This window comes from Tupaia chinensis, unplaced genomic scaffold, assembly GCF_000334495.1.
Source record: "Tupaia chinensis unplaced genomic scaffold, TupChi_1.0 Scaffold000539_1, whole genome shotgun sequence".
Lineage (NCBI taxonomy): Eukaryota > Metazoa > Chordata > Mammalia > Scandentia > Tupaiidae > Tupaia > Tupaia belangeri.
The window spans coordinates 3,626,017-3,648,997 of record NW_006160052.1 but is presented as its reverse complement, the minus strand read 5'-3'; the positions used below and the strand labels follow the sequence as shown (position 1 = coordinate 3,648,997).

General features: G+C 46.2%; 1 protein-coding gene across 1 annotated transcript in view; it reads left to right on the top strand.

Moving 5' to 3' along the window:
- Positions 1–22,981, top strand: part of HPSE2 (heparanase 2 (inactive)) — a 287,742-nt gene that overhangs the window by 251,873 nt on the left and 12,888 nt on the right. The window contains exon 9 of the mRNA XM_027775254.1: positions 6,156–6,302. Coding sequence (XP_027631055.1) covers positions 6,156–6,302 — 147 coding nt within the window. The remainder of the gene's footprint in view (positions 1–6,155; positions 6,303–22,981) is intronic.

The window sequence follows — 22,981 nt, the reverse complement described above, 5'->3', positions numbered from 1 at the left end:
GATGTGTGTGCATGCGTGTCCAGGATCCCGTGAAGAGGATGGAGGAGAAGGGATTGCGGCGTGGCCATCACCCCTGGGGAGGGGTGATTTCTTGCTTTCTGTTTCTGTGTCTCTGTCTTTCTTTTTTTGGGGGAGGGGAGGGAGAGGTTTTTGCTATAGGGCGTGTGTGCTCTCTAGACAGACAGAGAGAGACAGAGAGACAGAAAGCGAGAAATCGAGAAATCACCCCCCCAGGGGGGATGGCCACGCCGCAATCCCTTCTCCTCCGTTCTCCTCTTGGGATCCTGGGCATGCATGCACTCGTGCCCGGCATGAGTCCAAGCTACTGGGTCCAAGACTCGAACCAGGGTTGACTACATGGGAGTCCAGCGACATAGCCACTACGCTAACTGCTGGTCCCTGTGTCTCTGTCTTCCTGATAAAAGAAAAAGAAAAAGAAAAAGAAAAAGAAAAAGAAAAAGAAAAAGAAAAAGAAAAAGAAAAAGAAAAAGAAAAAGAAAAAGAAAAGAAAAGAAAAAGAAAAAGAGAAAAAGAAAAAGAAAAAGAAAAAGAAAGAAAAGAAAAGAAAAGAAAAGAAAAGAAAAAGAAAAAGTAAAGAAAGTGTATGTTAAGGCAACAACTCCTGCACTCCAGCAGGTACTGAAGGCTTGCTCTGTAACCTGCTCTTGCCAGACACCTCGCCGAATTCGGAAGGCTCTATATCACCTCTACGTGAAAATAACAGTATTAATAATGGAAAGAACTGCACATTTGGAAAGAGCCCATGGAGGCCATTTGGCCCAGTGTCCTGTCCGACCTCCCTGACAGTCGTGAGCGCTCGTGCAGCCTCTTGCACTGTCCGACCTCCCTGACAGTCGTGAGCGCTCGTGCAGCCTCTCGCACTGTCCGACCTCCCTGACAGTCGTGAGCGCTCGTGCAGCCTCTTGCACTACCAGTCGTTTCTAAGCATCGTCTCTTTCGGTCCATTTAGGAGAAAGGGCTAGTTGTTCCCACCAACACCAGCAGCTGCTTTTCTGCTTTCTGTTCTGGAGTTCACAAATTAGGACACGGACTGATGGCAGTTCTCACCCTCCATCTTCTTGTTCAGAGAACAATCAAATTTTGACAGGGAACCTTTTTTTATAAGCCATTATACTGAAATAATGTATGTTCCTGGGGTGGAGCTGAGGTCCTTAGCCAAGTTCAGAACCAATTGGAGCCTGGTGGATGCTGAAGCAACATTGAGCCTTTTAGGGTTCAAGTTCATTTATTATTGGCAAAACACAACTTCCTGTTTTTCAGAGAAAAATTTTTTTAAAGACTCATAAAAAAGGTTCCTGAGGCTTCTTGGACATCAAATGGCTCTTACAAAACAATATTTTGATGAGTTAAGTGTAAATGAATCAGAAACATGTGGATTAAATTTCCCTTAAAATACACAAGGGCTTTGAAATTAAGGGGAAAAAATGCTTGGCAAAACATGTCCTGACTATTACCGAACGCAAAGCCTTCGAATTAAATTTGGAGAGAGTGGACCAACCCAGTTTCCAAGCACATGGACTTTCACTGGAAATGACCATGGACTGCAAGGCACCATCCTCCCGTCCCTTCCCTTCCCAGCCTCCCAGCTTCACGGGAGACATTTCTAGAACGTGACTGTTTCCTATCTGGAAGTCAAGATGCACCTCCCCATATGACACCCCCACCTCTTCCACTCAGGATATTCTAATCCCATCCTTCCTTCCCTGACTCACTTCCTCCTCCTCCCATGGCAGCACAGGGAAGATGTCAGGCAGGAGAAGAATAGCCAGCGAAGATGAACTCCAGATACCCAGATTCTCTCGCCGTGAGTGAGACATGGGGCAAGATAGATGTGCTACACAGATACCGTCTCTCCAGAAAGGGGCAGGCATTAAGAGGACCAAAACGTGATGACCACAGAGGGCAAAAGAGGCCTCTGGGCCAAGCCTTCCGACACCATTTCCTAAACAGCAGTTACTCCTCTGGGATATGTTTCCATGGGCAGAGAATATACATTCTTCAGGAATCTGGATTCTCAGCACAGAGCTTTCAGGTTGGTGCTGCACTCCCCAGCCAAGAATGTGTCTTCCCAGCCCAAAGGCCTCTGCTTAATGTCCTTGCCCATCAGCCAAGCAGAGAGAACAATGGCTGAGGCGGTCTTCAATGCCAAGTCCTACCTGAGGAGGCCGCGTGAGTTCTGCGAGAGCCTCTGACTTTGGTCCCTGGGCTCTACTGGTCCCCCCACCCCCCCAGGGAACTGCATAAGTGGAATCACACCATTGCCAAGCAGCTTGAAAAGACAGGTTTCCCTGCAGCGGTGCTGTGATTTCAGGTCTCCCTCCCACCACCACTTCCCTGTGTCCCACTCTTCCCCTCTGCAGTCTCCCAGGGCTCATTCTGCCCCCGCTCTGCAGAGGAGAAACACATTCATGCAAACATGGGGGTCTCTCCTCCACAACCAGCCGTGGAGTGGTGTTTGATGGGAGCTAGCAAAAGGCTTTATTGCAGTCTGCCAAGGTCGGTACCCAACCATGCCTGTTTTGCTCATGCCCTGAAGCCTAAGTTCCTGTTTAATGGTCTCTTCCTCCATTTTTTTTGCATAACCAAGTGAAGCTTAAAGCCCATCAGTGGAAGCTAGTAGGTGCCTTCTTTAATGACAGTCAGTGTGACACAAACGGCTAGCATCTTCCTTTAAAGCTCAGCGAACAAGTCTGCTCAAATAAATTGACATTATCTTCCGACCTAACTCGCTCAGCTACAAAAGCTAGTTCACATGTTGCAGGGGGCTAAAGGGACCAAAGGGGAGGGACGAGATAGGAGAGTCATTTAATAACTCATCAGAACACAAGCGCAGGCATCCAAAAAGCCTTGAACATAATGCCATGCCCTCCTAGCAATGCAAGAAAAGTCACCTGATGCACAGCCAGCATATTTTGGAAGTTCTTCTAACATTAATGGATTATTCTAAACACGTTGTTCCCAAATCCAGCTCAAATATCCCAGAAGGATTTTTTAAAATATACAGTTTCCAGGCCTCAATCCTAAAAGATGGATTCAAAATCCCACAGATGAGTCCTGGAAACTGTACTTCTCTTAAAAGCCATGAGCTATTGGGTCAACAAGTAGCATAGAGGCTAAAGCATTGGATCCCACGTAGCAGAAATGTGTGGTTAGAGTCCTAGTCCTGGCGGCCTGAAAATTATGCTAGGCATGTGTGCACGTGTGTCCAAAATCCCAAGGAGACTGGGAGAGAAGGGACTGGGGCATGGGCATTCCCCCTGGGGGGTGATTTCTCTCTCTCTCTCTCTCTCTCTCTTGCAAGCATATGTGCCCGATAGCAAAACCAAAAACAAACAAACAAACAAACAAAAAAACCCCTAAGTTATCATACTGACCTGCCCTTGCTCACTTTTTTTTTTTTTAATTAACACCTTTAGGAGCAGAGATGAGTGACCCAGAGATTTAGGGGTGCTATTTCTGCAAGAAACGATGTTTTCCTCTGGGCAAAGTTGACTTAGAGTTTCTCTGAACTCCTCTTTTGAAGGCGGGGTCAGGTCATTTTTTTCTGTTTCCTCTCATTAACTCATCCAGATGGGGCCTTATGGGACCCCTTAGAAACAGTCTTTTTCCTACAGAGAGGAGGAAATCATTACAGTTTTGTTGATACATGCTGAAAGGCTCTTGCATGTAGGCATATAGTTCTCCCAGGCTTCTGAACATTCTGTGCTTATTTCAAAGTTTCCAGAATGGTGAATGGTTCTATAATCACAAGCTAGGTGAAACAGAAAGAACAGAATTCAAAAAGATAAATTTGACTATGTAAGTTTTTGACTTTTGTATATCAGAATATAATGTAAACCAACTGAAATTGTCAAAGAAAACTGGGAGTGGGGGTGGGCAGATGTTGGCACAGTGGTAAGATGCAACACCCTGTAATGCTGACCCACACAGGAGGGCTCTGGATTCAAATCCTCCCCTCAGCTATACCAAGCATGATCGGGACTGGCTGACCTTGCTCACTGATTATGGTGCAAAAAAAAACAAAACAAAACAAACAAACAAAAAAAAAACACAAAAAAACCCTGTTGGAGGTACTGTTTTTCTACATCTGTCTCTGTCCCTCTCTTGCTCACTCATAGAAGAAATCATATTTTTTAGGAAAATTAAGGGAAGTGTTGCAACATACAAAGGATTCTAGCTTTAATAAATTGTTTTCATAAATCTATTCATGAATGGCAATTTACAAAAGAAGAAACAAAATGGCAAAAGAAAAATGCTGTAAGTAGAAATTTAAAATCTGAGAGTTAGAGCAATGTTGAAATCCCACCTTCCCCTCTCAGTTTGACAAAGGTATTTTAAAAGGTTAATATCCAGTGTTCATAAGCACCTGAGGAAACGGGTGGTGGGAGCTGGTGGGAGCACACTGGTTCAAGCTTTCTAGAGAGTTAATATTATCCAAATGTATGTATGTATCCATCAGGACACGCAAGGTTATGCTGTGATAACGAAGAGCTCTCGAATCTCTGTGGCTTTCACTAAGAAAATTTATTTCTCATGCATACTGATTATCTATTATGACACACCCATAGTTCAACCCGGCATCATCTTCATTCCAGCACCCAACTCAACAGAACAGCCCCTATCAAGAGCCTTTATCAGTCTCCTAACAGTGGGAACAGACATGGCAACTCATGGACCAGCACTTAAAGTTTCTGCCCAGAGGTTTTCATACGTCCACCTACATCTCACTGTACAAAGCAAATCAGATGGCCACTCGGGTTCAACAGAACAGGAACATAAAACCTTCCCAGAGGGAAAGGCACCACTGAGAATGAACTAGACAGTTTGGTGAGGGATCATGCATTGCACAATTGCCCTTGACTTGATGATTCCAGGACTTTATGCATAGATCATCAAAGGTAAAAAGTTTGTGAATATTGAAGCCCATCACGATAGAATTGATAATGGTGGGACCAGCAGATGGTGTAGTAGTTACATTGCTGGACTCTCATGTGGACAACTGTGGTTCAAGTCCAAGACCTGGTGGCTTGAGACTCACGCCAGGTACATATGTGCATGCGTGCCCAAGACGGAGAGGAGAATGGAGGAGAAGGGATTGCTACGTGGCCATCCCCCACGGGGGAGTGATTTCTCACTTTCCCTCCCACTGTCTTTGTCTCTCTTAAGTGAGCACACACACCCTAAGGCAAAAACTTCTGGGGGGGGGGAGAGAATTTATACTGGCAAAAAATTGAAAGTCACATAAATCTGCAAAAGTAAAAGATTAGTTAAATAAATTATGTTACATTTCTATGATTGAAAAATGTAGCATTTTTGGGACCAGCAGTTAGCGTAATGGCTATGTCGCTGGACTCCCATGTAGTTGACCGCGGTTCGCGTCCCGGACCCGGTGGCTTAAAACTCACACGGGCGCGTGTATGTGGGTGCCCAAGATCCCGAGAGGAGAATGGAGAAGAAGGGATTGCGGCGTGGCCATCCTCCCTGGGGGGTGATTTCTCACTTTCTGTCTCTCTGTTTCTCTCTGTCTGTCTGGCAAGTGCACGCGCCCTATAGCGAAAACCTCTCCAAAAAAAAATATATATATATATAGCATTTTCCTACAAGTATAATAGAATAACATATGATAACATGGGAACACAGTTAAAATGTTTATTAACACCAGGAAAAACAGAGTGGTATGCATGCATCAAAGTACTCAATAAATATCTGCCAAGTTAATAAACTAAAAAATATTAGAAGGATGTGTATTAAAATGTTCTAGCTCAAGGTACAAAGATTGTGGGAAATTTTCTTTTTCTTCTTTGTGTTTATCTGTATTTTCCTTTCCTTTTTTTGCAATTAACATGTTTTATTTCCATACTGTGGTAATATATACCATAATAAATATAAAGTTTTCTAAAATGATCACAATAAATTTAAACAATAACAAAGGGAGTGTAGTGAGAAGTGGGTATCTTTGCAAGAAACCACAATAACAAGGCCTTCCTGTTTTTGAAAGCCTATAGTGGCCAAGATTCATAAAATAAGTGCCCTTTTCTGGGGTGGTCTTGTTTTATTCAGCCTATAAATTATTTAGGAGCATTTAACTGACCACTTGATTTCTATCCTTTCCCTCCTCTCCCTCTGGCCCTCAGCCATAACTACGTCCGTGGGTCCATTACACTTTTTATCATCAACCTGCATCGATCAAGAAAGAAAATCAAACTGGCTGGGACTCTCAGGGACAAGCTGGTGCACCAGTACCTGCTACAGCCCTACGGCCAGGAGGGCCTGAGGTCCAGGTAAGTGCTGGCCTGGGAACAGCTCGAGAGCAAGCTCAGCGGCTGCTGAGAGGTGGGTGAGCTGGAATCCCCCTTTGCCCAAAGCACCACGATTGCTACTAATTCACTCAAGAGCTCAGTGGATGAGACAGGCTTAGAGTGGCCTGAGTCAGGGGACTAAGGACTCCTTTCCAAAACCTGGTCAAGACCCTCCCTATCTCTAGGCTTAGATTCTTCAACTGTCAAGTTGAACAGTGGACCACGTTTCTTAACAAGGCTACGCTTACAACTTGAGCAAGACAGTTAGTTCTTCGTTATTCGGGGTGATCACACCGAAAGCCACTGAGCACTTTTGGGCCCTGACCAGTGCCACCTGGTCAGTCATGAGACAAATGAAAAAGACTTGAGAGCCGTGTCTCTTCTAGCTGGAACACTTGAAATTTACCAGCACCTTTCGTTGTCATCTACAAACCTCATGGGGCCCAGGAGCACTGGACAGAGGGCCAAAAGTCCAGAAATCAAAGCCCAGTTCTGCCCCTAACTTCCTAACTTTGGGCACATCCTTGCTCTCTCGGTTTCTTCATCTGAACAACAGGACAGAGATTATATTCTGGGGGCTCTGAGGCCCCTTCAAGCTCTGTAAGACACTCTCTGCTTCCCTCAGTCTCTACAGAGCACTGACGACACTGATTTGTACCAACAGAAAACAGCTGTAGGCCGAGGCGTCACCTGATGGTCAAGGGCAGGGCCACCCTGAGCAGGGGTCGTGGGACGCTGTGCAGACGGGGGGCGTTCCCGTCCACGCTTAATGTTTACCAAGTTTAACAAAGCTGTAAACTCGGAGCAGGTGGCTTGCACTCCCGCAGCTGCCCACAAGCATTTGCGCTATAACTGTTCTCTGTTTCACTGCAACCTTGGTGGCTTGCATGTGGCATCCAATTGTGTGTGCAATGGGAACAAAAAGCAATCTGGGAAGTCACTTACCAAATCCCTTTAGCCCACCCCAGATCTGTGCTTTTGGTTGGTGCACGGGCTGGCTTTTTTCTCTGGCTACACACACACTGTCTGCTTTCCTCTCTCCCCAGTCCCACCTATCCCAGCAGGACTTGGGGGGAGTTTATTCCCTCTCTTCGCTTCCAAGTGGCTCATGAGTGGTGTGCTGAATTCTTGGCCTTCTTGGCCTTCATCCTAGGCAGATGACCTGGGTTTGGTCCATTTCTCCACTAAATAATCATATGACCAGGATAAACATTTTTAAAAAATAATTATTTATTCCATTTTATTTATAATTATCTTTTAATTTGTTATAGAGAACACATACTTACCAGAGAGAGAGAGAGTCACAGAGAGAGAGAGAGAGAGAAAGAGAGAAAGGGAGAGAGAAAATGAGAAAGCAACCCTCCAGGTCCAGGACTCAAACCTCAGTCAACCATGTGGGAGTCCAGCACCTTAACCACCGTGCCACCTGGTGGCCCCCGGGGAAATCTTTTAATCCTAATCCCTTGGCCTCAGTTTCTTCATCCGTAGAATCCAAGGGTTGCTTTATATTTGAGAAGGTTCCTTCCTGCTGTAAAATTCTCACCCTGGGTCTGATTTTCTGAGGCCCGTGAGTGCACTGAGTCATTCAGAATGAGCCTGGCAGGAGGGCAGACTCCTCAGCAGCGCTGTGATAGGGTCAGGCCCCCTGGAACTGAAGTGTTCAGGCTGAGCCTCCAGGTCAGAAAGACCCTGTGTGCAGTGTGAGGGGCTGTCACATGCTCTGGTCACATGCTCTGCTACTTCCTGGCTGAGGCCTTAGGCGACTTGGGTAATCTCCATGGCCTCAGTCTCCTTACCTGTGAAGCCTCGCACGTGGAGCAAAGGAGGCGAGGTCATCTATGTGGAGTTCCTGACGTGTAGGAAATGCTAGATGAAAATGCCTCGCCCTCCTTTTCCTCAACTCAGAACTCCAGCTGGTTGGGGAAGAGGAAGAAAATAGTTGCTTCCCCTAGGAGTGTTCTTCAAAAGAAGAATCTTCCAGATTTTTAAGAGACCATGTTGGCAAGACATTTGTTAAGATTATAATCATTTTTTTTAGAAAGGATGCTGAGAATGACATAAAAGCAGTCCAGCCTGTGGCATGGCAGTAACAGGGCTCCGTGGTGCCGAGCCCACATGGGAAGGCCCCAGGTTCGTGTCCTTAGGTCTCCCAGGCACTCATGCCCGCGATCAGGGTGGCTGGGGCTGGAGGTGGATCATGGCATAAGGGCCCTGCTGAAGGTACCCCCCACCCAGAGAGATGAATAAATAAACGTTTAAAAGAAGGAAGTACATAAAAGCCAAACTGTGAAACAGGAAGAGACGAGTCTTGTTTCCCCAACCCTGCATACTCCATCCTGTGTCCCTGCTCCCAAGATTTTTCCCCTGCTATTTGGACCAGGCCACACCTTGGCCCCTGGCCTGCGGGTGAGTGAGGTGGCCGATCACCGGCTAGCAGTGCTCTGTCCGTCCAGTTGTGCTCTTACACCTGGCCTTGCCGGCAGATTAGTAAGGAGTTGTGTTACCACTTTGGGAACACAGGAGAGGTCAAGGACAAAAAGAATTTCACTCCACAGGAATCCTGAGACAAAGAACACTGTTATGTAACTGGCAGAACAATGGAGCTGGGGTCAGAAGGCCTGGCTCTGAGTCCAGATGCTCCCATGTTACTTACGCGACGAAACCTCAGGTTTCTTAACTGTCTAATGGGATCGTCATGAGAATCACATTAGAGGGTGCGGGTGACATAATTCTACAAATGTAAACTCCCCACAGCCATGCATACATTTACAATCTGTAAATATAAATACAGACACATACTTACAGATGTTGTATTAGAGAGTTTGGCATGAGAAGTCAAGGGGACTGAATTCCAGCCCCCGATCCTTCCTCTGATTCACTGAGAAACTCTGGGCCCTTCGCCCCCTTCTCTGGTTCTGGTACTCTCCTGCTCTACACCTCCGTGACTGACCCTGTGCTGTGCCGCTGGGCACCTCACAGTGCCAAGCAAGGACTGTCATGCACAACATCAGTACCACGTCCAGTCTGTGAGTAACTACTGAGAAGCCAGCGCCCTCAGTGGTTCTGGGATGGTGGTCTCACAGGAAGGGTGTGGTTTCAGTGAAGCAGACTCGACAGACAAGGATGAAAGAAAACGCTAGGAAGTGATTTCAGCCTTTGGTGTCTTTTTCTCTCTTTTATAAGCCTCTGGAGCCAGACTCTGTGTTCTGTGTCTGCTAATTCCTTGCTGCAGCCTGAAGCCATATTAGCTCAGAAGAGCATGGAAAGTCCTGAGAGCAGGGAAACACATAATTGCTCCGATCTGGAGGAACCAGGAGGAAGAGAAAGAGCAGGTCCCATTTAAGCCACCAGTTGGGCATTTTGGTGGAGGTTTCAGGAGTGAGGAGATGTCAGAAAGCGCCTATTAACTAGTGGAGGGCATGGGGTAATTCTCATGCTCTTCAAGTTGCCGTCAGGGCTGGGAAGATGAAAAAATCTCTGAAAGGGTATCTCCTTGTGAACTGGAAGCTAAGATGCGTCAGGTGTCACACGGGAAGCACCAGTGGGGCCACTCATCAGGCTAGTCAAGGCCCCCGCTGTCCTGCGAAGGTTCCTGTTTCCCTTCTCAGGGAGTTAAGCAGTCATAAAATGACCCTACTCAATTCTCAAATCCTTGTGTGAGGAGTCTTCAGAAGTTCATGGAGAAATGTCTGTTATGGAAAGAACTGTGCATGAATTTAAAAAAAATAAATAAATTTGCACCATAATAAACTCATGTTTTAATTACATTTTTTCATGATCGTTTTTGAAGTCCCCTCCTATAAGAAATTGTTCTCATTCTGGGAACCGGACCAAAGGTATCCTAACCTATAGGCTAGAGTTCTTAGACAACGTCAGTATGTACAGGAGAGGGGTGTTCTACATCTAGAATACATCCTCTTCAAAGAATGGCTGAAGGAAATGGGGAGATTTATTTCAGAGAGAAAAGGAAGGTACGTCAGGACTGCTCAGGTACTCACAGGGACTGCCAAGTAAAATTAAACACATTTGTCCTAGGAGGCTTCAAACTGGTGGAAAACTAGGGACTGCAATTTAAAAGAGAGAGATTTCACCTCAAAACAGGCTCGATTTCCAGAGGCTTGCCTAGTCTGACCTAGGACAGGATCGGCTTTCTCGGGACGTAGCCTATTAATCAGAGGTGAGTGGCCATCTCAGAGGTGCTCTAAAATTCCTCCCTCAGTGGGATGCTGAAAGAAAGATCACTGCTTCCCTGGAGCCCCAAGATTCTCTGATCCTCTTATGTTTCCTCCCCCACAACGACACACACACACACACACACACACGCGCGCGCACACGCTCATGCACGCTCCACTTCTACTTCTGGAGCCTCCGATCTCTATGATCACCTGGAAAGTAGCTTCTTCAAGCCACTGAAAGGCCACACAGACTCAGCCTGCAGTGTACGGACTGCTAAGACGCCGTGTTCCACAGGCTGAGACCAGATGGGGGTTCACCGTCCCATCGAACCTCAAGGCCGGGCAAAGTGGTGGGTGCCTGTAACCTCGGTGACATGGGGTCTGAGGCAGGAGGACCGCAAGCAGAAGGCTGGCTGAGCAACTTAGCAAGACTCCATCTGGGGCCAAAAAAAGAAAAAAGAGTGTGCCGTTAGAGGGACCGATGGTAATTCCTGGTCAGTTTTTTTTTTCCCAGAAATCCCCATCTATGAGGGGGTCATGTTCCCTGGTTTCTCGCCTTTCTAAGTGGAAAAGGGCCCTATTCACACCCAGGACAATAGTCCCCATTCTGGACAAGGCAGAGGCCAGGAGCGCCTTTGGGGCAGCTCCATAATCTACAGAAGAGAGAATCCACCCATTGCCTCATGTGATCACAAATCAATACACGTTATCCTCTAGGGAATCCATTCTTCCTGAGACATAACTATCCCCAAACCGAGAAGCGACATGAAGCTCAGCCAAACAAGCCACCCTACGTCCAAAAACAAAAGGACTCCTATTCCAGGGGAAAGTCAAACCAAGAACAGTCAGATCCCAGCATTCTTCTCTATTGTCTTGTTCGGATCCCTTTGGAGGGAAAATTATCCAAAAGTTAGAGAAGGAAACAACTTTCGTCACACTGGCTCTTCTAGCCTGACACACCGGCCTGAGGGAACCAGCAGAGAGTCTTGGGCAGAACGACTGTCTGAGGTGACCAGGGTCATTCTCCTGCCTTCAGCCGGCCTGTGGCTAAGCCATCGGTGCCAGAGGGTACCCCATATTTAAAGAACTCTGGGAAGGAGTTCTTTAATTTAATTGAAACCACAATTTCAATCTGTCCGAACACTTGATTTTATAAGAACTTCACTTCGTAAGTCCACTATATCTATGGTTGTGACTTTGTAGATAGTAAAGTTTTTAAAAGTTATTTCTGGGCCAGCAGATAGCAAAGTGGTTATATGGTTGGACTCCCATATGGCCGACCACAGTTCAGAGTTTCAAACTCGGGCATGTGTACATGCATGCCCAAAACCCTTGGGAGGAGAAGGGATTACAGCGTGGCCATCCCCCTGGGGGGCTTGATTTCTTACATTCTCTCTCACTGTCTCTGTCTGTCTCTATCTCTAGTGAGTGCACACGTCCTAAGGCCAAAGCCTCTGACAAAAATGATTTCTTATTCACATTTAATTGTTGTACCCCTCTAAAGAACTTTAAGAGCCATTATCTCATTTAAACCTTCCAAAGAGTACACACCATGGAATATATGGATGAATTCTTGCTTCCTTCCCATGTCAGAGTTGAAAAAACTAAGTCTTAGAGTATGACGTGACTTATTTAAGAGTCATACAACCAGTAAAGTCATAAATCTAGGAAGTGCCTCGCATCCGGTTCTTCCAGCCTCCATCCAGTGCACTTTCTCCAGCAATGTGCTCCAACAGCCCAGGAACATAAAATTATAATTACACAGGGCAATTAGACAGTATGAATAATGACCTCCGTCATGGTACTATCTGGGTACATTTCCTATTAGGCTCTTTATACAAGGGATATACGTGAGGAGAGTTAGGTAACCCAACAATTCTCTCCTTCAAGCTAATTCATCCCTGTCCCATTAACTTTTCTTCACTAGCCCTAATTTGGGACATTTCTTAAGAGTACTTCTTTGAGCTGCTTCTAAGGCTATCTTTCAGTAACAGGATTCTAATAAAAACTTCTTTTTTTCCTCAGCGAAATTGGGGAATTCCCTTCGGTTGCTCTTCTCAAACAAAGGGATTCTTAAATCCCAGGAGTGACTATAAACTGATTTAATTTGAGGCCTATTAAAAATAAGTCTCCATGTAACATACTCCAACCCCATCCACCCAGGCACTGCCAGCTCTCCCACACCGAATAGAACCCATGCCCAGAGGGCCGAATGCCAACAGGGGAGGCTTCCCAAAGAAACTGAAAAGTACATACCTTCATCCGTTCATCAGTTTTTACTCATGAGCTACTTTGTGCCAGACATAACTTGTTGCTCTTCAGCAATCTAATTTGCAGTGGCAATTAATCCGACTAAAATTTTAAAAGAATTGTGGTCCTATGATTGTAAGTACTCAAGAATTCCAAGTCAACAAACTAGTAAGAGTCTAAATATAAAGTTCAATGTGAGTGCTTCTGATCAGAATGTCCCTTGGTCTTCCTTATGCAGGCCCTGTTGTCCCCTGGCCTTCAAGAGCTATTTCCTGTGGGATGTTTAGGGGTAAGACTGGGGGCAGAGTATTCTGTGGTCTCGGCCCTTGAAGAATTTATCTGCTATTAGAAATAAACAGGAAGCAGCCTGTGGGTGGTGCTATCACAGAGCTATAGAGTATTCCTGCTTGGGGCTAATAGGTTCCATATTAATGTTTAAATTTCATATCTGCATGAGCCTGACCTTTGGATACCATGATTTTAACTGAAAGAATCTCACAGATTGCCTATTCTGTGAAGAAATGAACATCTTTTTTTTTTTTCCTTTTGCCACATACTACTCATTTTTTCCATCTCTCTGGGAAACTTTTACTTTGATTTCACTCTTATTAAATCTTATATCAAAGAAAAACACTGGCATCTAACTGCATGCCTTTAGAGAGGTGTCATTTGATGTTAGCCGAACAGAATTTTTCTGAAAATACTCAAGTAACTCCTAGGTGCTAAGATGTTAAGAACATCTTCGTGTCCCTGTTGGAACACACCATATTGCAGTATTTCATCTCTCGATTCAGGGCTTGATTAATGTGAAAAGTCCTGAGGGAAGAACTGGTCATGTCCTGACCCACCACACACACAAAATCTCTCATTAATGATAACTGGAAACACCACATTTAGTTTTCGAACATAGACCGACCTGGTAAAACGAGCTTTGGGAGGGCCAGCAGGTGGTGCGGTGGATAAGGTGGCTGGCTCTTCTAAGTGGAAAAGGGCCCTATTCACACCCAGGACAATAGTCCCCATTCTGGACAAGGCAGAGGCCAGGAGCGCCTTTGGGGCAGCTCCATAATCTACAGAAGAGAGAATCCACCCATTGCCTCATGTGATCACAAATCAATACACGTTATCCTCTAGGGAATCCATTCTTCCTGAGACATAACTATCCCCAAACCGAGAAGCGACATGAAGCTCAGCCAAACAAGCCACCCTACGTCCAAAAACAAAAGGACTCCTATTCCAGGGGAAAGTCAAACCAAGAACAGTCAGATCCCAGCATTCTTCTCTATTGTCTTGTTCGGATCCCTTTGGAGGGAAAATTATCCAAAAGTTAGAGAAGGAAACAACTTTCGTCACACTGGCTCTTCTAGCCTGACACACCGGCCTGAGGGAACCAGCAGAGAGTCTTGGGCAGAACGACTGTCTGAGGTGACCAGGGTCATTCTCCTGCCTTCAGCCGGCCTGTGGCTAAGCCATCGGTGCCAGAGGGTACCCCATATTTAAAGAACTCTGGGAAGGAGTTCTTTAATTTAATTGAAACCACAATTTCAATCTGTCCGAACACTTGATTTTATAAGAACTTCACTTCGTAAGTCCACTATATCTATGGTTGTGACTTTGTAGATAGTAAAGTTTTTAAAAGTTATTTCTGGGCCAGCAGATAGCAAAGTGGTTATATGGTTGGACTCCCATATGGCCGACCACAGTTCAGAGTTTCAAACTCGGGCATGTGTACATGCATGCCCAAAACCCTTGGGAGGAGAAGGGATTACAGCGTGGCCATCCCCCTGGGGGGCTTGATTTCTTACATTCTCTCTCACTGTCTCTGTCTGTCTCTATCTCTAGTGAGTGCACACGTCCTAAGGCCAAAGCCTCTGACAAAAATGATTTCTTATTCACATTTAATTGTTGTACCCCTCTAAAGAACTTTAAGAGCCATTATCTCATTTAAACCTTCCAAAGAGTACACACCATGGAATATATGGATGAATTCTTGCTTCCTTCCCATGTCAGAGTTGAAAAAACTAAGTCTTAGAGTATGACGTGACTTATTTAAGAGTCATACAACCAGTAAAGTCATAAATCTAGGAAGTGCCTCGCATCCGGTTCTTCCAGCCTCCATCCAGTGCACTTTCTCCAGCAATGTGCTCCAACAGCCCAGGAACATAAAATTATAATTACACAGGGCAATTAGACAGTATGAATAATGACCTCCGTCATGGTACTATCTGGGTACATTTCCTATTAGGCTCTTTATACAAGGGATATACGTGAGGAGAGTTAGGTAACCCAACAATTCTCTCCTTCAAGCTAATTCATCCCTGTCCCATTAACTTTTCTTCACTAGCCCTAATTTGGGACATTTCTTAAGAGTACTTCTTTGAGCTGCTTCTAAGGCTATCTTTCAGTAACAGGATTCTAATAAAAACTTCTTTTTTTCCTCAGCGAAATTGGGGAATTCCCTTCGGTTGCTCTTCTCAAACAAAGGGATTCTTAAATCCCAGGAGTGACTATAAACTGATTTAATTTGAGGCCTATTAAAAATAAGTCTCCATGTAACATACTCCAACCCCATCCACCCAGGCACTGCCAGCTCTCCCACACCGAATAGAACCCATGCCCAGAGGGCCGAATGCCAACAGGGGAGGCTTCCCAAAGAAACTGAAAAGTACATACCTTCATCCGTTCATCAGTTTTTACTCATGAGCTACTTTGTGCCAGACATAACTTGTTGCTCTTCAGCAATCTAATTTGCAGTGGCAATTAATCCGACTAAAATTTTAAAAGAATTGTGGTCCTATGATTGTAAGTACTCAAGAATTCCAAGTCAACAAACTAGTAAGAGTCTAAATATAAAGTTCAATGTGAGTGCTTCTGATCAGAATGTCCCTTGGTCTTCCTTATGCAGGCCCTGTTGTCCCCTGGCCTTCAAGAGCTATTTCCTGTGGGATGTTTAGGGGTAAGACTGGGGGCAGAGTATTCTGTGGTCTCGGCCCTTGAAGAATTTATCTGCTATTAGAAATAAACAGGAAGCAGCCTGTGGGTGGTGCTATCACAGAGCTATAGAGTATTCCTGCTTGGGGCTAATAGGTTCCATATTAATGTTTAAATTTCATATCTGCATGAGCCTGACCTTTGGATACCATGATTTTAACTGAAAGAATCTCACAGATTGCCTATTCTGTGAAGAAATGAACATCTTTTTTTTTTTTCCTTTTGCCACATACTACTCATTTTTTCCATCTCTCTGGGAAACTTTTACTTTGATTTCACTCTTATTAAATCTTATATCAAAGAAAAACACTGGCATCTAACTGCATGCCTTTAGAGAGGTGTCATTTGATGTTAGCCGAACAGAATTTTTCTGAAAATACTCAAGTAACTCCTAGGTGCTAAGATGTTAAGAACATCTTCGTGTCCCTGTTGGAACACACCATATTGCAGTATTTCATCTCTCGATTCAGGGCTTGATTAATGTGAAAAGTCCTGAGGGAAGAACTGGTCATGTCCTGACCCACCACACACACAAAATCTCTCATTAATGATAACTGGAAACACCACATTTAGTTTTCGAACATAGACCGACCTGGTAAAACGAGCTTTGGGAGGGCCAGCAGGTGGTGCGGTGGATAAGGTGGCTGGCCTCTCTCTCTCTCTCTCTCTCTCGGAAGTGCAACCCCATATAGTAAAAACTTTAAAAAAAATTTTTTTTAATTTAAAAAGGAAGTTTTGGGAAAATTAACTCCAAGAATTCTACAACAAAACTTTTCACATACTCAAGAAAAACAAAACACAAACAAAAACAAAAACAAAAACTGATTTCTGGGACAAATGGGTCATCAGTCCATGAATCCCAGGAAACACAAACAGCTCAGTGTTTCAAGGTTCTGTCCTGCTGGTATTAGTTGGTACCTGGGTGTTTCTGAACTCAGGTCAACCAGATGTACTCCCTGCAGGTTTCCATTATCTGCACTTGTCTGGGGTCATTTAAATTAGTTTCTTTTTAAAACAAACCCCCCTATGAAGTTTTGTCGTTATTAAAAGATGACTTTATAGAGGAAAAATTTTGAAGGATTCTTACAGGTCAGGAAGTTTCTTCTATAGCATCTCTGACAGAAAGCCTTTTTATTTCTTTTTAAGGAGTTGGCTTGTCTCGTGAGTTGGGTCGCTCTAGGGCTAGACAGCTCTGGATGCAGCAAAGAGCCTCCTTGCATGAGGCCAAAGGGCTTTTTCTTGCCATATCTATTAGGTCATCGGCAAAGTCATGACGTATTTTTCTATGTTTTTCTATGCAGAAATGCATCATGACTTTTCCCATGACCCAATACCCTTGCTTTAGAAAAATTAAGCAGAGTAAACCTACCTTTCTTCTTTATAGCATTTTTTTAAAATATCTATCTTCTCTTAGAGGTCTAGTCTCCTAACTAAACACTCTCAAATCCTCCAACCATTCACCAAGCAGCCTGTTTTCCATTTTGCTCCCCTTGGAATCCACCGAGTTAGAGACCCTCACTCACACGTCAGCTCTCCCACCCCAGCTAAGCTTAGCTGAGGAGTAGCAGATGTAAATGTCTAGTCATCACAACTGACCTCACCAGCATGGTACCGTAATACTTTCACATCTTTGCCAACTTTATAACGTAAAATCATATTCCAATTTTAATTTTTTGAGAACTAGTAAGACTGGAATATTGTTCATGTCTGTTAGTATTATATTCCTTTTATGAACTTTCTGTCTTTTGCTTATTTTTCTATGGAGGTGCTAGTTTTATTAATGATTTGTTTGCTCTAATATAAGGCAGTTTCCCCCTTTGCTGCCTATCATGTACTTAAATATTTTCTCTAATGTTTTCTTGACTATTTAATTTTTAGGGCATTATCTCAACCGACATAAATGTTCCCTTTTTATAGTTAAATCTATCTTTTACCTTGGGCTTTCTTCTATTTCACTTATATGGAATAGAAGAATATTCCGTATAGAATATTTCTCTTCTGAAGTCAGACAAATAGGCATCTTCGTATTCTTCTAGATGTATGCTGTCTATTCATATTCAACCCATTTGGAATTTGCTCTGCTGTTTGGTAGAAAGTGAAGAGCCCAGTGGTCGTGCCCTTTGCGCCAAGAGTGTCTGAGGAAACCTGGTATCCTCTGCAGGGCTTCTGTTCCTTGCTTTAAAATATCAAGGAAAAAAAAAAGGATCCTGTTTTAAAAAGCAAGGGTTAGAAGGAAGACCTCTTCAGCTGGAGGAAGGGCCCTGCTGGGCAGAGGCAGCCACGTCAGCTGCAGCTCTTTTGAAAGGCCACTAGAGCCTCTCAGGAGGAAAGACGAGCTGCAGAGGCTGGGAGCACCCAATGGCAGGGAAGGTGCCGAGGCCTGCAGAGATTTACGAGCTGGCTGGGAGAGAACAGGAAAGTGGTACTTACTCCAAACACTAACACTCGAGCCAGTGTTCCAGTTCAGAAAGCCTGAGATAGACACTGTGAAAACCAAGAATATAAATATATGTGAGCATATGTATTTTAAAAGATACTTTGATTTAAGGTTCTGAGGCAGCCTGAAGAAAAAAAGGAAAGAGAAGCAAATACATAGAGAAATGAGCCTCGCAAATCTTCCATTAATGCAAGCTCGTTTACTGCAACTTAGAGGAGTTTGGATTCTTTTCACTCTTGTACTTATTTGGGGCTCTTTTGGGGCTCATTAAGAGACAGTAGCTATACCAATAGTGTTCGCTAAGTTAATAATTACACACATACCTACAAACCATAGTGAGGGGACGCACGGATGTATTCTTCATTCCCTTGGTTCCTCTGGCCTCAAGGGAACTTGAACCACTCTGTCTCTCTGGAACACTCTGTGACACAGTCCAGGACTTGGGAGAAATCAAAATGGATTTATAGAATTTGCCTTTCGAGAAAAAAAATAATAAGTTTTTCTTTTTGGTGGTGATGAAATGCAGAGTTGGTTCTTGGGGCTCATGCTTCTGATTTGGTTCTAACTCAGCCTGTGAAGTGCTGTGCACAGACAGCCCTGGTACACAAGGAGGACTGTTTATCTCACTAGCCGCAAGCCAAAGGGGGAAAGCATTAAAGTGAAGCAATTCTGTTGAACTAGCAGAAAATGCTCATGTCTGTCTAGTCAACAAAAAAACTTGCCTTTGAAAAGCTCACATTTTCCCTTTACATTGACATACATGGCTGCTTAACAGGGTACTCCCCCAAAAAAGTTTAAAAAGCTTTTTATTCAGAATAAATTCAGAATGGAATGGCTGGAAAGATATTTGATTCCCTTCCACTCCCAGCTGCAAACATATTCCCACCCCTTCTTCTACCCCTGGTGCTCGACCTTGGCTGCACTTTGAACCACCTGGGGAGCTTTAAAAACCTCAGTGCCCAAGCTGCACCCCAGGCCAATTAAAGCAACACCTCTGGGCTGGAACCCAGGCACCAGTATTTTTTAAAGCTCCCAAGGTGATTCAAATATGTGGCCAAGGTTGAGAACCACTGTCCCACTATAAACCTCTGGAACAAGATCCCAGAAGACGTGTGTCTTTGATTTTTCCCAGATTATATTCCTCCTTCAGGCACCAAGCCATTTTGCCCAAGGTGTGAACATGCCACAAGCCCCTGGGGATTCTCTATGACCCAGTAGAAGGATGAGTGCTGGCTCCCCGAAGATCTTATTCTGTTTGAACTCTCAGATTAGTAATATGCAGATCACGGTGCAGATTAGAGGATTATAAAAAGCTCTTGTATTTTATAGCAACTTGACACTTTCAGCCAAGATGTTTAGGAATCCAGGGTTTTCACCATTATTTTCTGAGAGCCTTTCCCTTGTTCTGAGCTCCGGAACACACTTTCTTCCATCTCGCTCCAGCAGCTGGAAACTCTCCTCATAACTGTCTGTCAGAGCTGCTGTCCCCTCCCCGTCTCCCCTCACTTGGGAACCCTCATTGCAGGCAGGATTTCCATTCTGTCCCAGATGACCCAAACCAAACGCGGTATGGTTCACATGTTTCTGACAGTCGATGCTAAACCGAGGGGCCGGGAAGCAGAATACGTGGGCAGGTCTGGTAGGTGGGGAAAAATGGCTATGGCCTTCATGTGTTCCAGAGGCTGTGGGTCGGGAATGGACACACGCAAGCCTAAGGAACTGAGCCGTTCCAATCTCGCTCATCCTGTAGCAGGGCCTGGGCCTTGTTTCTGTGACTGCTCAGCATCTGGCATCTGGAAGCTCAGGGCATGAAGTGGCTTATTCCAGACAAAGGGCCTGGAGCACCAAACTACGATCCACTGCAAACACTTTGCAAATACTTTGCCCAAGGGGTAGTCCGCTTGTCTTTGCGAGAATAAGAGTCGCCACACATTTTGCCCTTTGACCACAGACCTAGGAATGGAGCCTGTGCCGCCTGGGACAACTTATTTTTCCCTTTTGAGACAGCAGCATACCTGAGGTTAAGTCGAGGTTAATGTGCAAAGTCGATAATGCTGAGGTATTTATCTTGTTTAGTTAACACATTTGAATAGGTATCCTAGGAAGCTGTGGCCGAGTAGAAATGGAACTCACCTGGGGTGTGGCTTATGGACTCTGTTGCACACTCTTACATGTGGAAAGCCTGTCTGTGTACACGTGTGCACACACGCATGCGCACACCTGCCTCCTGACCCGGCTCTCTCCACCCTACCTGTAGACTGCCCCATGAAGGGATTCCTCCTCACCTCCAGGCTTTCTCTTCCAGCACCACACATTAGAGCAGGGGAGCCATGAGCCTGCTTTTCAGAGGATACGTGAACTGGAAGATGGAGCAGGGTAAATACAGGCTGAGAGCGAGAGGAAGGGAGAGACGAATTCTGACTTGGAAATCGGGAAGCCCTGAGGTGGAGGGCCACTGGCCAGAGCCGGAAGGCTGCACGGTGCCTCTAGGAAATGCTGCAGGGAGGGCAATTCCAGGCAACAGGATGCACTTCCTAAGGGTCTGGAAGCACAGAAGTTCAAGGCCCATTTTGTTCGGGAGGCGGCAAACCATCTCATGTGGCAGGAATACAGGAGGACTTGGGGTGAGAGGGATGGCCACAGGACTTATTAAGGCCAGACTGCGGAAGGCCTTGAAATCCAGGCTCGGTTTGGTTTTCCATCTATCCCTGCTCTTTGCATAATGTGTTTATTGCGGCGTGTCTGGCCACACATTTGCATGTTTCCGTGTGTTCTGTTTTAGCGGGCGAGGACTAAGTCTGTTATAATTGAATTTGTACCACACAGAGAACGGTGGGGACATGAGTAATGCCTCTTAAACACCACACGGGACCGCCTGCGATCCCAGCGCCCGTCCTTTATGATGGAAAGGGGACATCGTTAACCACACACTAAAGTCTCCGCGGTTTGTGTAGCTGGTTCCTATTGTGTCCTGTGGTTTGAGTGTGATATGCCCGTGACGTGCAGCCTTGAGATGGTCGCAGAATCATATTTTCTTCCCCATCTCTGCCCACCCCCGCCCCGATCCTTTCTTCTGCTGGGAATGAACCATATCTGCACACATCCGGGCTCCTTAGCCAGGCCCTCATCTTGTCTGCCAAGGGGCTCAATTTCTTGGAGCCCTCAGAAGGCACAGGGTGGAACAGAATGCCGTGCCGGTTTGACCCTTACTGCACAGACTGGGGGTGAACACAGAGAAGAGTCGTGTGCCCCCAACCTCACTAGTACAGGGCAAACCTGCACCTTTCACACACACACACACACACACACACACACACACGGTGCTAATGTGTACAAGGAGCCCACGTGTTCTCTGTGGTCAGTGAGGCGGAAGCTCAGTGAGCACGCCTCATCATTTCAGGCTAGCCCTCACAGGGCAAGTGGCCTTTGCAGCCTCAAAATGTCTTGGTAGCCAGGAACTTCAAAGAGGGTGTGGCGTATTAGAGAAGTAAAGGGTACCTAGAGCTTTCTCCCCATTTTTTCTCCTTCTGATCACCTCTTCTAAGAGATCGGGATGTCCAGCCAGCCACACCGAACTCCTGGAGAGGCTGAATGGAACCGAACAAGTATGGATTAAACTACTGCCGTGGGGAAGAAGGCCCTGATCCATGTACAGCTGAGAAGGAAGAAGTAAAAACGAGTCAGTCTGGCAGGTTACTCCAGCACCCAGATACATGGCAGAGCAGGTGTGTGCCCAAGGGAGGTGCAGAGGATGCGCCCCTCTCTCCGCACTCTCTTCCCTCTGGCTCAGGTGATGCCTGTGGAGGAGCAAGGAGGGAAATCTGGCTTCTTGACAGAGTCTACCAGATCAGGGAGAGCGAGCAGCACACAGGAGAAAGGCTTCCAGACAGCCGAGGAAGGAAGTCATTCTCCCCCTGAGTCCTGATGAGCGGGAGTGCCCAGGGAGGTCCTGAGCCCAGACAGCCCTTCTCAGGCCGGTGGTGGGACCAGGCCCTGCTCAGCGTGGGGGCCATCTCTCACGGCCATTTCAAACACATTCCACCTCCCTAAGCTGCCCCAGATGCACCGCTGCTCCCAGGGTGCAAGACCGGAGCAAAGGCCCTCTGTCCTCCATCCTGGCTGGCCCCCTCCGGGTCCTAACCTGCCCCAGACCTGGAGCAGGGTGAGAGCTGCCTGTGTGTACCAGCTTCTGTCTCAGCCAGGGCCGGAGGCGCAGCTCAGACCTCCCTCTGCGCTGCCTGCCAAGCACAAGCAGGTGCAGGCTGGCGGGGCGGCGGGGGGGAGCCCCCCGGGAGAGCCGACAGCCGCGCGCCCAGTCACGCGGCCACCGCTGACCCGCACCTGCGCGGGGGACCCCTCCCCCTTTCCTGGGCACTGACTGGGAAGCCGGCACCCCAGCAGTAATTGCAGCCGGGCTTCCCACGTTTCCTTAATATGAGGCCACATTCCAGGGGGGCTCCCTGCTAAGTGGACCGCCACACACTTTTGGTTGGGATTTGATCGATGCTGGATTTCCTCCTAGAGGCCAAGCGCAGGGGACATCTCCAGGCCGGACTGGAGAGCCTGCCTTAGGCAGCAGATGCGTCCTGGCTTCCTGGGAGCCACCGTGAGTCAGGCTGTCCCACACCGTTATGTAGGACAATAGTGACCTCTAGTGGCACACGGAAAAGCACATTGGAACTGGAGTGGGAACTGGGGTGGGGGGATTGAGGAGCAGGGACTTGTACCTATCCCTGCCCGGAGGGGAGACTCATGCAGAGTCGTACGTCTCTTTCTCTCACTCCTGCCCCCGCCTCCCCACCCCCGCC